At 45.6% G+C, this 12,678-nt stretch overlaps 1 protein-coding gene across 1 annotated transcript; it reads left to right on the top strand.

The window, feature by feature from the left end:
- Positions 1–1,206: 1,206 nt before the first annotated feature.
- Positions 1,207–12,678, top strand: DES (desmin). Its single transcript, XM_032223934.1, has 9 exons — positions 1,207–1,824; positions 5,158–5,218; positions 6,369–6,464; positions 7,357–7,518; positions 7,646–7,771; positions 8,192–8,412; positions 9,123–9,166; positions 10,701–10,783; positions 11,147–12,678. The coding sequence occupies exons 1-9, from the start codon at positions 1,268–1,270 to the stop codon at positions 11,186–11,188; spliced, it is 1,392 nt and encodes a 463-aa protein (XP_032079825.1). The 5' UTR covers positions 1,207–1,267; the 3' UTR covers positions 11,189–12,678.

Raw genomic sequence — 12,678 nt, forward strand, 5'->3', positions numbered from 1 at the left:
TGGCTCCGAATAGCCTCTGACAGCTCAGGGCGGCAGGACTATTTAGGTCTTGTGGCTACTACCTGGGAGAATGCAAAGAGGAGGAGAATCAGGAACTTCTGACTGCTAGTTATCAGGCTCCATTCTGGAGGCATGGATAAACAGGGTGATCCACCTCACCCTGCAGGGATCTTGCTGGGTAATTGTCAGTGATTCAGCTTCTCTGAAATGGCTCCGCTTAAAATGACACGGGCTTTTCTTCTTCCGCTTGCTGGAAAAAAGCCGTTTCAAACTGTGATTTGAAAGGTAACAGAAGTGGCTCCAGGACAGGACAGGCACGAGCTGTCATCACTTTGTAGTTAGGAAATGGCTGCAGAGCCCCTGTGCTCTGTTCTTTAGACTTGAGCTACGCGTAGCTTCACTGGGATTCTGCTTTGCTGGGAAAACTTTATTCAGTGTCTTTTATAAATACTTCTCAGATTGGCTTCACTTCAGGGTGGGAGAGCTTGTTGGCCTGGAATATCTTGGTGTCTGTGCACACTGTGCGTGGATTGTAAAAAGCTTATTTCTTTGGCTTTGGAGGACTATAAACAGTGGTGGGTTCGGCCGAACCAGTAGTAGTTTGGTGGCCTGGGTCATTGGAACTGGCAGCGACCCAGGCCTGCCATGCCCCTGAACTGGTTCACTGGTTGGCGGCATCAGCTGCACCATCTTGTTTTTCAGTTCTCTGCATGCGCAGAACAATTTTAATCGCACTGCGCATGCACGCACACAGTGCATCAAGTGCGCACATGAGCAAACCAGCAGTAGTTCCGGCCGGAACCCCCCCCCCCTGAACTACAAATGCCCCCTAATACATCTCCTGCTCTCTTCTGTCTTGTACAACAATCTCTGTCCCACCTCCTTTCCACTCTCCAGGGAGAGTTTTCTATATCCCCTCCTTGCTTCTCCTTTCATATCTCTTAACCGTCATCATCCTCTCTGGAGTTCTGAGTCAATTCCTACGCCCGCTCCTGGGAAAGGACCAGCTGTGATTGCCAAGCAGAACCAAAAAGTGACTGAGTCCGATGATTATTTACTGGCTGCTGCCATCTATCTCCCTCCTCCCTTACTCAACAGAGGAATCCACAGCTGTTCCAAACTGGGAGAGGAGAAGGAGGGGGCTGTTGGATGATGATGTCAAGACTCAGGGATACAAATAGGCAGAGCTCCGGCTGTTGTCCCAATTCTGTCTTCTCACCCAGAACAGCTGCTGCCTTCCTGCCTGTCCCACTGAGCTGCTGCCACCATGAGCTTCTCCACCCAGAGGGTCTCCTCGTACCGCCGTACTTTCGGCGGTGGGGCAGCCACTCCTTCCTTCCCATCCCCTTCTTTCCCAAGGGCTTCCTTCGGCACCAAGGGTTCTTCTGCCAGCTCCATCTCCTCTCGGGTATACCAAGTGTCCCGTAGTGCCGCAGTGCCCACCCTTTCTAGCTTCCGCGCATCCTACTCAGCCCCAATGCGTTCGGCCTATCAAGGTGCCGGCGAAGTCCTCGACTTTTCCCTAGCTGATGCCATGAACCAGGAATTCCTGCAAACCCGTACGAATGAGAAAGTGGAGCTGCAGGAGCTCAATGACCGCTTCGCCAATTACATTGAGAAGGTCCGTTTCCTGGAGCAGCAGAATGCCCTCATGGTGGCTGAAGTCAACCGACTCAAGGGCAAGGAGCCCACGCGCATCGCCGAGATGTATGAGGAAGAGCTGAGGGAACTGAGACGCCAGGTGGAGCTGCTGACTAATCAGCGAGCGCGGGTGGATGTGGAAAGGGACAACCTGATAGATGATCTCCAGAAGCTGAAGCAGAGGTGAGACTGAGACCCATGATTTGCTACCATATTGTTGTTTTTTCTCTAAGCTCATTCCTATTTACGTTGATCTGTAAATTTAAAGTTTCTTCCTAGTCATGAACAGGTACAACACTTCCTAGAGCAGAGATGGAGGAAACAGGAAAGGGTAATGCAAATCACAGCCAGAGAGAGTGGTCTTCCAATTCTGACCTTTCAAATAGCAATGCAAAACTCTCTCATCAAATGTCATATTTGCCAGGCCCTGGGTAAACTGGCACTGATCAACTTTCACCTTGAAGTTGCAAATGTCTTGTGCTCTAACCTGAAATTGCCATCAGAATTAGTAAGAGATATTCTGTCTCACTGGGAACCAACAATATGTACTCTTTGAATAAGGCTCAGAATGTGTCCAATGACGTTCCTCTCCTGATAAACATGTCCATCTTTAGAAAATTAAGAAAGCTTTTGAGGGTTAAAATGATCATCCAGACTAGAAAGGCTAGCACAGTATTTAAAGTCTGCTGAGAAAATATTTGTGAGGTTTATTTTGGCACAGGGATGTGTGCTGGTTAAGAAATCAGTGGTAAGGTCACCAATCCCTGCCTTTTTAGAAAAAATGGATTAAAAGACTGAATTATACTTGTCAAACATCTTTTTTTGGATTTGGACCTCATGGAAAATTACACATGTAATTTTCTTTATGCAGGGAGTGGATGATTCTTCCTTATCAAACACTGGCGTTCTTTTTCTAATGAGGGGTATCTTTAGTTTAATTCCATACCAGTTAGGTCTGCTTTTTCCGTTTGAGTTGCACAGGGGATTGGGTGGAGGGTGGGAGGTGTAATACTCTAAACAATTGTTTACAAGTTCTTGTCAGATCAACTCTTGACTTCTTATGGTAAGGTGAGGATGACTTTTGGTTGCCTCTTTCCATGAGGTAGCTCTGATTTTTTCCCCCTCATGATGTAAATTGTCTATTTATGTCCCAACTAAGTCCTTGTTTAACTCAGGATATATGTGCCACAAGCATACGATGATGATCTATTTCTAGGAGTTTTAAAAGAGTTGAAATAAAGAAAAATGATATCCTGAAGATTAGAAAGAAGGTGGATTTAAAACTTTTAAATTAATTAGTTCCATGTGAGAGCCAGAAGCCAATTTCCTTCTGGGGTTGCACATTAAATATATTAGTGGTTTAGTAATAAAATCCTTTTTCTACAGTGACTTCATTGTACATTTTAAAAATGTACATTAAAGAGCTGATGCAAGTGCAGGTGTCAAGATACCATATTATCCAGCACATCTTCCAAGTCTATAAATCTTTGTTCTAGAACTTTTCTTCTAGTCATGAAGGGGTGGGTGGGAATCCAGTTTCAGTTTATTAGGAAACGTGATTCCCAGTAAGTCATCTAATGGTGGGCTTCACTGTATGTCAGCAAATTCTTCATAACCCCCTGCAGTTTGTACCAGTATAGTAACAGCTTTTGCAGCCCTAATGATCATCACTTGGCTTGACTTATGTAATAGCTGGGTTCATAAATCATGCTAAGTCACGGTTTTCTTTCTCTGTAGGGTTCAGTAGTTGGGTTCACAGGATGTGCCCTGGCACACCTCATACAAGCAATGGAACAGGATAATGCTAGAACAGCAGGAGAGAGATGAAAACAATTCAACAATTTGGAGAAAAAATGGTCTATTCATTAGGAGAGCTTCTGGAAGGATAATCCCTAGGCTCTTACTCTGTGGCCAATCCTCTTGGAGGCTTTCTTTTTTTCCTCCAGATTTAACTCCCTTGTGATTGACAGGACACAAGTGGACCCTGCTAGAAGAAGGCAACAGCCAGAGAGCAAGGCAGAGCATGTTGACAGGAAGTACATATAGATAAGAGAAGGGAAATTCAGACAAAGAAATCAAGGGGCCAAAGTCTTTCAATCAGATATTTATTTTATTCATTAATTAAATTTATTAAGCCTCCCATCTCATTATCGAAAGTGAGCCTGAGTAGCTTACAGGACAATAAAAACATAAATATATCATTTGAATGATGTCCTGGAACTGTGAGCAGATATGCACTGAATTTGGGAATCATCATTTTAATTGTTGGTTCTTTATAGCACACACCAACTGTGATATTTGGCTTGAGTGTTTAGTACTATGGAAAATTAAAAAAAGAACTTCCTTTCTAGTTTGGGTTGTAGCAAATTGAAGGTCCCAGACTTATAGCAATATAGCAAATGGTATCCATTATCCTTTTCTTGTGCTCTTTCCCCCCAAACCACATAAAAAGGAATGGAAGTGGCTACCAAACAGCCTTTCCTAACTTGGGGACCTTATGATCTGGGGAACCATATCTCACCAGCATCCATGCCAACATCTGGAGGCATGAGATAGGGTCAAGTTGATGAAAGAGTTCCTAAATGGAAGACTGCCTATGCAAGCCTTATCACTAGATGACAACAGCTGGAAGTAACAGCTGTTGTAATTGTAGGCACCTATCTGGTTTAAGATGTCAGGAACTTGGACAATTTAGAACTGAAGGTTTGTGGGTGCTGTGTTTATAAACACAAAAATATACAAATATGGATACAATAGTTGAGAATATGGAAACTAGAACTCCAGGGCCATGATTCACTAACTTTAGTGTACAAATCCTGAAGCTGAATCTTTCCCAATCTCAAACCCCATAGAAATATTAGGTTACAGCTTCAATTTCTTCAGCCACTCTGAACAATGACTGTCCTGCTGATTGTGATAAGACTTTATAATCCCACATTCTGAATATCCTCTGTGTGAGGGAGAAAAATGGACTTGGGTGATGCTACACTAATCCCATGTCAAAATACCCGGAAGACAGAGTTTCAGCATCTTAGTAGCCTGTCTGTTTCCCAACACCCTATATATCTTTCATATTGGGTCATCTCCAGAATCCCAGGCCGAGGGGCGTCCCAGGAGTTTTCATGCTGCTTCTTTGCAAGCTTCCAGCTCCTGCTCCAGCTTCTCTCATTAGAGCAAAGCTGTGCTACCCTAAAAGGGAAGGGGGAGTAAGCATTATCCATCAGTGAGCTCATGCCTTTGTGCTTAAGGCTTTGACTAAAACAGGCAATGAGAGGACATGTTCTTGCTCCATTCTCAGCCTGGCCACCAGCCAGATCCCACCCCTTCCCCTTGGAATGCAGGAGAATTGCCTGTTCCTGATGTATATCTTACTAGAGTGGCTGGGGAGTGTGTCAGAGGTTTAGGGCGAAGCACTGGCCTTGACTTCTAAAGCATGAGAGAAAGGCAATGCTGTTTATAGACCATTGAGTGATTTTCCAGTCTGCCCAATGCTCACTTTTCTGCCCTTTTTCAAAGGTTGCAAGAGGAAATCCATCTTAAAGAAGAAGCAGAAAACAACTTAGCTGCTTTCAGAGCTGTAAGTCCAAAATGTTTCCTCCAGGGTGTCTTGGAAAATGAGGAAAAGATTTGTAAAATAGCACAAAGGGAAAATATCAGTTGGCATATTTAAAAGTGCCTGCTTAGCTTTCTTTTGCCCCTTTGTTCCTGGGAAGGCATACTGTGTGTGTGTCTCTCTCCCCCACCCCCACCCCCTTAGCACTTTCTCAGATCTTTTCCAAAGTGGTAGACAATTGGTATTTCAATTCCTAAATATAAGCAATTATTAGGATTACAATTAAGACAAGATTGCTGGAGAACATCAAGTTGCCAGCCTTCTATAGCCCCCTTTTTGAATAATTGCAACACCCCTTACTCTTTTGTCTACAACGTTGTGCAACCTTAAGTGTATATGAACTTTATCGTTCTGCTAGAATATTTAGAATATTCCAAATTATCTGATGTTTTGAATCATTCATAATAGGATCAATATCAGTGCTGGGATTCAAAAAATTTTACTACAGGTTCTGTGGGCATGGCTTGATTGGCGTGCTTCGTGGGTGTGGCAGGGGAAGGATACTGTAAAATCCCCATTCCCTCCCAATCAGCTGGGACTCGGGAAGCAGAGAATAAATGGGGGTGGGGCCAGTCAGATGAGGTATTTACCGATTCTCCGAACTACTCAAAATTTCCGCTACCAGTTCTCCAGAACTGGTCAGAACCTGCTGAATACCACCTCTGATCTATAGGCCACAGGGAGTGGTTTAAGTGCTCCTTCAAGGATACATACAATACAATAGAGCAGCATTTGTCCTCCATTTCAAGGAATTTGGATTTGAGATTCAGGCAATTGCCCCACCATTGTTATGGTTGCCAGAATCTGGAGTGATGCTAGAAAATTATAGTCGCCCTTTTGTTCCAGGATCATGTGAATCGGTTCAGTTGGGGTCCTTCCCACTCATTTCCTGGGCTTCCAGAACTTCCAGTATTGTTGTCATTGGCCAGACTCCCAGATGTTGTCAGTCAAAAATCAGAGGGGGGAGGGGCGCAACCTCTCAGCCTTTTCAGGAGTTAAATGGCAATTAAGATCATTTCCCTGTTCTGTGAAGTTGTGCTCTTTTAATGGGGACCAACCTCTTGAGTCTATTATTACTGCTGAGGTCATGCTCCTCTTTTCTCTGCCGTTACAGGATGTTGACGCAGCCACTCTGGCCCGTATTGACTTGGAGAGGCGTATCGAATCATTGCAGGAAGAAATTGCTTTCCTCAAAAAAGTGCATGAAGAAGTAAGCAGCTGTCTTGTACACGTGTCTTAGTACTTCTCAAAAGGATGGCTTCTAGAATGGAAGGAAGGGTGGGGCTGTTGAAGGGGATGCTGAGGATCAAGCCCAGAATTTAAGCTATAACAGCTTAATTGGGAAAAAAAGGAAGATGGTATCAAGTATCAAAGGTTTCATGTCATCAGACCAACCTTCTCCTACTAGTTGCATCACATTTTCGGTACAACGGCACAAAGTTTCCTAACGTGTTGGGCAAACCCTACCAACACGTGATGTAAACCAAGGTAGTATTATTCGTTTTGGGTTCTGTAAGAGATGGTGCCTATGGAGCAGGAGTTGATGTGATGGACTACTGTACAGTGAAGCAGCAGTTTCCCAAGGAGGAGGGAGCACATTTCAAAAAGGGTGGTAGTGGGGAGACAAAAAGCAGCACAGCTGGGAGCTGGATAGGAGACAGAGAAAAAGAGTAAGGCTAGCCACTTGCTAGAATCTCCCAGGGTGTATCAATTAAGGCGAAAGTAGTAAGGGTTTAGTCTGTCAAGATTCTGTCTACGGTGTGTAAGCAAATAAAGAAGTGAACTCTGTCGGAATGTCCTCCTTGGGTTTAGCCTAATAGGTTCAATGTCTTGTGTGAACTCAGGGAACTGGCTTAATTTAGTAACCCAATGATTTAATCCACCATAGATTAGCGTGTTGGGTGAAATCGTTTATAACTTTCTGAAAGATCATGTTGGAGAAGGATTTGTCACATCTGAAAGCCTTCTTTTGCAGTTTGATGGTCCCCAATATTTTTGAGTACAAGAACTTTTGTCCCTAACCAGTATGGATTAGGGAAGGTGGCTAGTAAGCCTCTGCCTACTGCATTGGCGTGATGGCACACTCTTTGTGACTTCTCCAGGAAATTAGAGAATTTCAATCCCAGCTGCAAGAGCAACAAGTCCAGGTAGAGATGGATGTGTCGAAGCCAGATCTGACCGCAGCACTGCGTGACATCCGTGCCCAGTATGAGAACATCGCTGCAAAGAACATCTCAGAAGCAGAGGAATGGTACAAATCTAAGGTAGGGAGAACAAGCAGTAACACTTGGCTAAAAGACTGGGGATGATTGGAGTGAGTTTTCACTCATGGGATTCACTCGAATTAATCTACATTTGTGCTTCATCTGCTCTTCTTCCCTCTATGTACAGGTGACTGACCTGACTCAGGCAGCAAATAAAAACAACGATGCCATTCGCCAAGCCAAGCAGGAGATGATGGAGTACCGGCATCAAATCCAATCATTCACCTGTGAGATTGATGCGCTCAAGGGCACGGTGAGTGAGCTGCCGCGCCGGATTAATCATGGAGTCAAATTCAGAATACTGGACTTGCATTGAACCATTTCAGGGAGGAAAGTTTTTTTCTTCTTCCCTATGCTCATTGATAACAAATGAAGCATGGAAAAAGCAAACTGCCCAGGGAGGGGGCAGCTGTAGTTTTCCAAAGCTTTCAGATGGAGAGGCCATTCATAATCTCTGAGGGAACCTGACAGAAAATCTGTTTAAGTTCCATGGCCAGCTGAAGACCCTCATGTAGGCTGCCTGGTAAAAGCTCAGCCTATGGCCTCGATCAACAACCTCTTATGCCCCTTGAATGGATGGGAGGGGAGAGGGTGTCTTTTTTATATTCAACAAAAAATGCTAGAAATCTCCTCCTTTCTTTCTCCTCACTGCTTTCCTCCTTTTGACTTCCAGAATGAATCTCTGATGAGGCAGATGAGGGAGATGGAGGAGCGCTTTGCTGGCGAGGCCGGCAATTACCAGGACACAATCCAGAGGCTTGAAGAGGAGATCAGGCATTTGAAGGATGAGATGGCACGGCACCTGCGCGAGTACCAGGACCTGCTCAATGTCAAGATGGCTCTTGACGTTGAGATTGCCACTTACCGCAAGCTGCTGGAGGGTGAAGAGAGCAGGTGAGCACGTGTCTTGTAAGGGTAGCTGCTTAAATCTATTAAGGTTGATAGATGGTTTGTGGGAGGCAGTTTTTCTGATGGAATAATAGCAGGTTTTTACCCTGATTGTGAAGCCTTAGTCTAGCACTGCCACACAATATTCTACTGCAATTCTGGACTGAGATCAGACATCTCACGAGGCCAAAAAGTGGCTTTCTTGGTTTGGTTTATTGTGCTAATTCAACCATTGCTGTGGCTTTGTGTGTTGAACCTAGCCTGTTTATGTGAGGAAACACTAGTAAAAGAGACGTGGCTTATCACAGAATCTGAACTCTGCCTTTGTGCTTGGGGACTAAGAAGGAAATCCATCCTTCTGTTGTGACAGTTGGGAAAGAAATAGACCAGTGAATCTCTTGCAGTCAAATGTTTTTTTTTTTCTCTTTTGGCTGAGCAGTTTGGACTAGTGGGCTTTCATTTTGCGATAATGCTGAATGTGCATGACGATGAAATTTTAGAATTGCAACAGGAAGACTGGAAACCACACTTCAGTATGCAACCCAGAAGAATACAATTAGTTCAAATTTAAGCGGTATTTTTAAAAGGACCATAAGGGATAATGATGGTTGTTTTTTGGGGGAGGGGGGGGCACCGCTCTAAAACATAGGAAATCTGAAAGCAGAAAAGAAAAGACAAGGTTATTTTAACCTCCCTTTCCCTCCCCTTCTTTACAGAATTTCACTGCCCATTCAAACTTTTTCTGCCATCAACTTCCGAGGTAAGTGACATGGATCTGGTCTATGTGGATAAAGGGATCTGTGGGCATGCAAATCACGTGGGATATTTTGTAACGCTAAAGATGGAGCAGAAACAGAGGAAAGCCCCATCCTCAAGGTTCACTTTAGAATGGTGATTCAAAGGAGGATGGAATTACGTGTTTTCATGCCTATCACAATCTGCTCTGCTTATTCCCGAATGAAATGTTTTTGGAAGGAAAATAGGGTTTCAAAGGATCACATTTAGAGGAAGGGGAGAAAGAGATTGATTTTCAATTAAAGACGGTGCCCCTCCCTGTATGTATTTATATTATTTCTCAAATTTAGAAACCGCTCATCTCACTCACAGAGCCACTTTCTAAGACCATAACCTTCCCTCCCACCTCAGGAGTTCCTGAAATGGGCCTGCAATGACAAATATATCTGAAACCTCACAACTGCAAGGAGATAGGCCAGGTTCAGATCAAAACACACTCAGTCAAAGGAAGGATTATCCATCCCAGTCTACCTTCCACTCCAAACCAGTCTCACCTAAAGCTGTTTTTTCTCTACAGTTAATTCTTATAAAGGCTAAAAGGTCATGGCAATCAAGCGTAAATGTTATAGCTGCAGTAATATTAGTTCCAAATTTAAGCTCTGCCTTGATGCTGTGGCCAAACCTAGTAGAACTGAAGAACAGCTTGGAAGATTGTTTGACTTTGGCGTAAATGCTATTGTGTTACCGAGACTGTTCAGTTAGGTTGGCAGGAGCCGGTATGAGGTGCATGTCTGTCAGGGACATGGAGCTAACATAATGCCTATTGTTCGGGCTTCCCAAGAGCATGAAGCAAACTTCTAGTCCCGACAAAAACCCTTTTTATTAATTGAATGTGAATTCTGCTCATTCACATCCAGCAAAGTCTTTCAAGGGAGGATTTACAGTCATAGACCTTATCTGGCGTAGAGAGTAGCCAGGCCGATATCTGCAAAACTTGGAAAGGAGTCTCGGAGAGTCACGAACCAATTAAGTGAACAAATTGTCTCCTGCAAACTCCACTCCCCTTTCGCTCTTCTTTTATTTCCTCTGGGAGGGGCCATTCATCGTCTACCTGTGGCCTTACTCCCAAGTCGAGCCCTGTTCTTTAGCTGTTCCCTTCATCTAGCAGCTTTGCCCATGCGCACGCTGGGAACAGGCTCCAGCTGTTTGTCTGCCTCACCGATGTCTGACTCAGAAGGCAGCTGATAACTGGCATAAGGCTCCGGCCTTCTCTCTACCTCCAACACAGAGCCCTCATCAGAGCCTTCCCCAGACTCCAGGACTGGCCCATGTTGCTTCCCAATCTCCTCACTGTCCAAATCTGCTGCCAGCTCTGCTAGCCGTTGGCAGGCCACAACACCTATCTCCTCTTAAGTCTTGGTGTGAGCACGTGATGGAGAACAGTGAGCCTGGAAGAAAATATCCCTAGCCACAGGCAAATTCTCCAAATACTGTTTTCTCCCATGAAATGCATGCCAGTGTGCACTCATTATCAAGTGATGCTCCTTTCTGTCCTACAGAGACCAGCCCAGAGCAGAGGAGCTCTGAGGTCCATACCAAAAAAACAGTGACCATCAAAACGATCGAGACACGTGATGGGGAGGTAAGCTGACAGTGAGCCCTGATGAAAATCAGAAGGGTTAGCAACACTGCTGCCCAATAGAAAACCCCAGGAAAAATCAATAAAGCTAGTCTCGAATGGGTCATTCCTTAATGTTATGGAGCAGGGGAACATTCTGAGAACAGCTCACACCCTCTTGGTGTGAGACTTATGGAGAATAAGGAACGGGAGATGCATCTGAAGGGACGTAGCCAGATGTAGTTGTCTTCCTTGTTCTTCTGTCCCTACAAAGCAGAAATAGGGAATCCAATGGTGGGAACAAGCAAAGGCCCCACCTGATCGGGAGAAGGCCCAGGACAGTGGGCCTTGGGGCTTTTCTTAACTGAAATCTCTGTCTTTCTCCAGGTGGTCAGCGAAGCCACGCAGCAGCAGCACGAAATGCTGTAGGTCTTGTAACTCCCAGAGCGACTTGACCCATCTCAACCCTCTCCTTCTCGTGTGCAAAAAATCAGGGGATGCCGGTTCCCACACCTTCTCCCTCACACCCCTTTTGTAAGAGCGCCACTGGAGAACCTCACCCGCCCAACTGAATGTACAAGAAGACCTCTGTTCCCCAAAGCCTCTCTCCTTCGGCTCCCTTTCTGCCCTTCCTTTTCTTTTCTTTCTTTTTTGTTCTTTTCTTTTCCTGCCCTTTGGCAGGAGGAGGGCAGAAAGAGAGGTGCAGCTGTGTGTGTGTGTGAGAGAGAGAGAGAGGGTGGTGGTGGTGGTATTCACTTACCTTCCCTACTGGTTTGCAAGTGTGAGAGCACTCGCTCGCTACGCTTGCACACGCCCATCAGCACATGCGCTCAGCCTTCCGCGCATGCGCTTTGGCTAAAAAAAAGGGCCTAAATGGGATGGCATAGAGCCGGAGCGAGTGGGGAGGGCCACCCGTGATTTCCGCTATCGGTTCGGGTGAGCCGGTACGAACCGGCAGAATACCACCTCTGGTGTGTGTGTATGTGTGGTATGTGCATGCATGTGCTAGACGTGAGGCTTCCTGCCCCTGTACAGGGTCTGACATTGCCTGAAAAGAAAACTCCCATCTGCCTTTACATGGTCACACGTGCCCCGAGCCACATATGTGTGTGCTCTGATAGTCATGTGTAGTTACAACCCCAACCTGACTGTGAGTTCCTGCCCCTTCTGGGTCCGCCTGCTGCAGCAGTAATGAGAGCTCCCTGCAGGCCATGCACAGACAGAGGAGAGGGGAGGACGTGTGAGCATAGCCCAGAGAATGAGGCTGAGTCACCTGCCCAGTCTTGCCTCCGGGACCAAAGCCACAGAGTTGCTCCTACCCTCAGGGAGCAGGACTCCTTGCTTGTGGGTGGGTGATGCTTGCCTCTCTAAGCTCAGTGATTGCCCCTGTCCCTTTTGCTATGCTACTGAAGCTCTGTTGGACAAAGTTTTCCCCTTCCTGTCTTGGGGGTAATCCTACAAGTGTAGGCTAGGAAAATTAGGATCTCTACAGGAGAAAGTGAGCGAGGCCTCTCAGAGTAGAAGATTTGGGCCCAGAAGGGGACAAGCCCTCCCACATTCCTGCTGTGAAGTGAAGCTCCTAATTAGGGAGGTGGGATATAAAGGCCACCAGGAAAAGGAGCAAGATGCCAGGGGCAACACACCCACTAGTGAAAGCTTCTGTGCCTGGAGTATGATCCCTTGCCACATCCCAAGTCCGTCCCACAGGGACTGCTGAAAGGCCTGCAAAAGATTGTGCAGAAGAGAAGGAACTGGCAGGTGATCAGGTGATAGAGAGAGCGAGAGAGCAAAGAACAGTTAGTAATTGTGAATGAATGGAGAGAGAGGACACAGAGAGAGAATGAATACTCCTAGCCCTACACCCCCAACACAATACTGGTCCTGCAAAGAGATAAATAAACTACGCAGCACAAAACTTG

The sequence above is a fragment of the Thamnophis elegans genome, chromosome 1 (genome assembly GCF_009769535.1).
Source record: "Thamnophis elegans isolate rThaEle1 chromosome 1, rThaEle1.pri, whole genome shotgun sequence".
NCBI classification, from domain to species: domain Eukaryota; kingdom Metazoa; phylum Chordata; class Lepidosauria; order Squamata; family Colubridae; genus Thamnophis; species Thamnophis elegans.

Bases quoted from the DNA above. Each gene is read 5' to 3' on its own strand.
- DES (XM_032223934.1), top strand. From the start codon at position 1,268: ATGAGCTTCTCCACCCAGAGGGTCTCCTCGTACCGCCGTACTTTCGGC. The intron at 6,465-7,356 runs GTAAGCAGCTGT...TGACTTCTCCAG, and splicing joins TCAAAAAAGTGCATGAAGAA to GAAATTAGAGAATTTCAATC. The intron at 8,413-9,122 runs GTGAGCACGTGT...CCTTCTTTACAG, and splicing joins CTGGAGGGTGAAGAGAGCAG to AATTTCACTGCCCATTCAAA.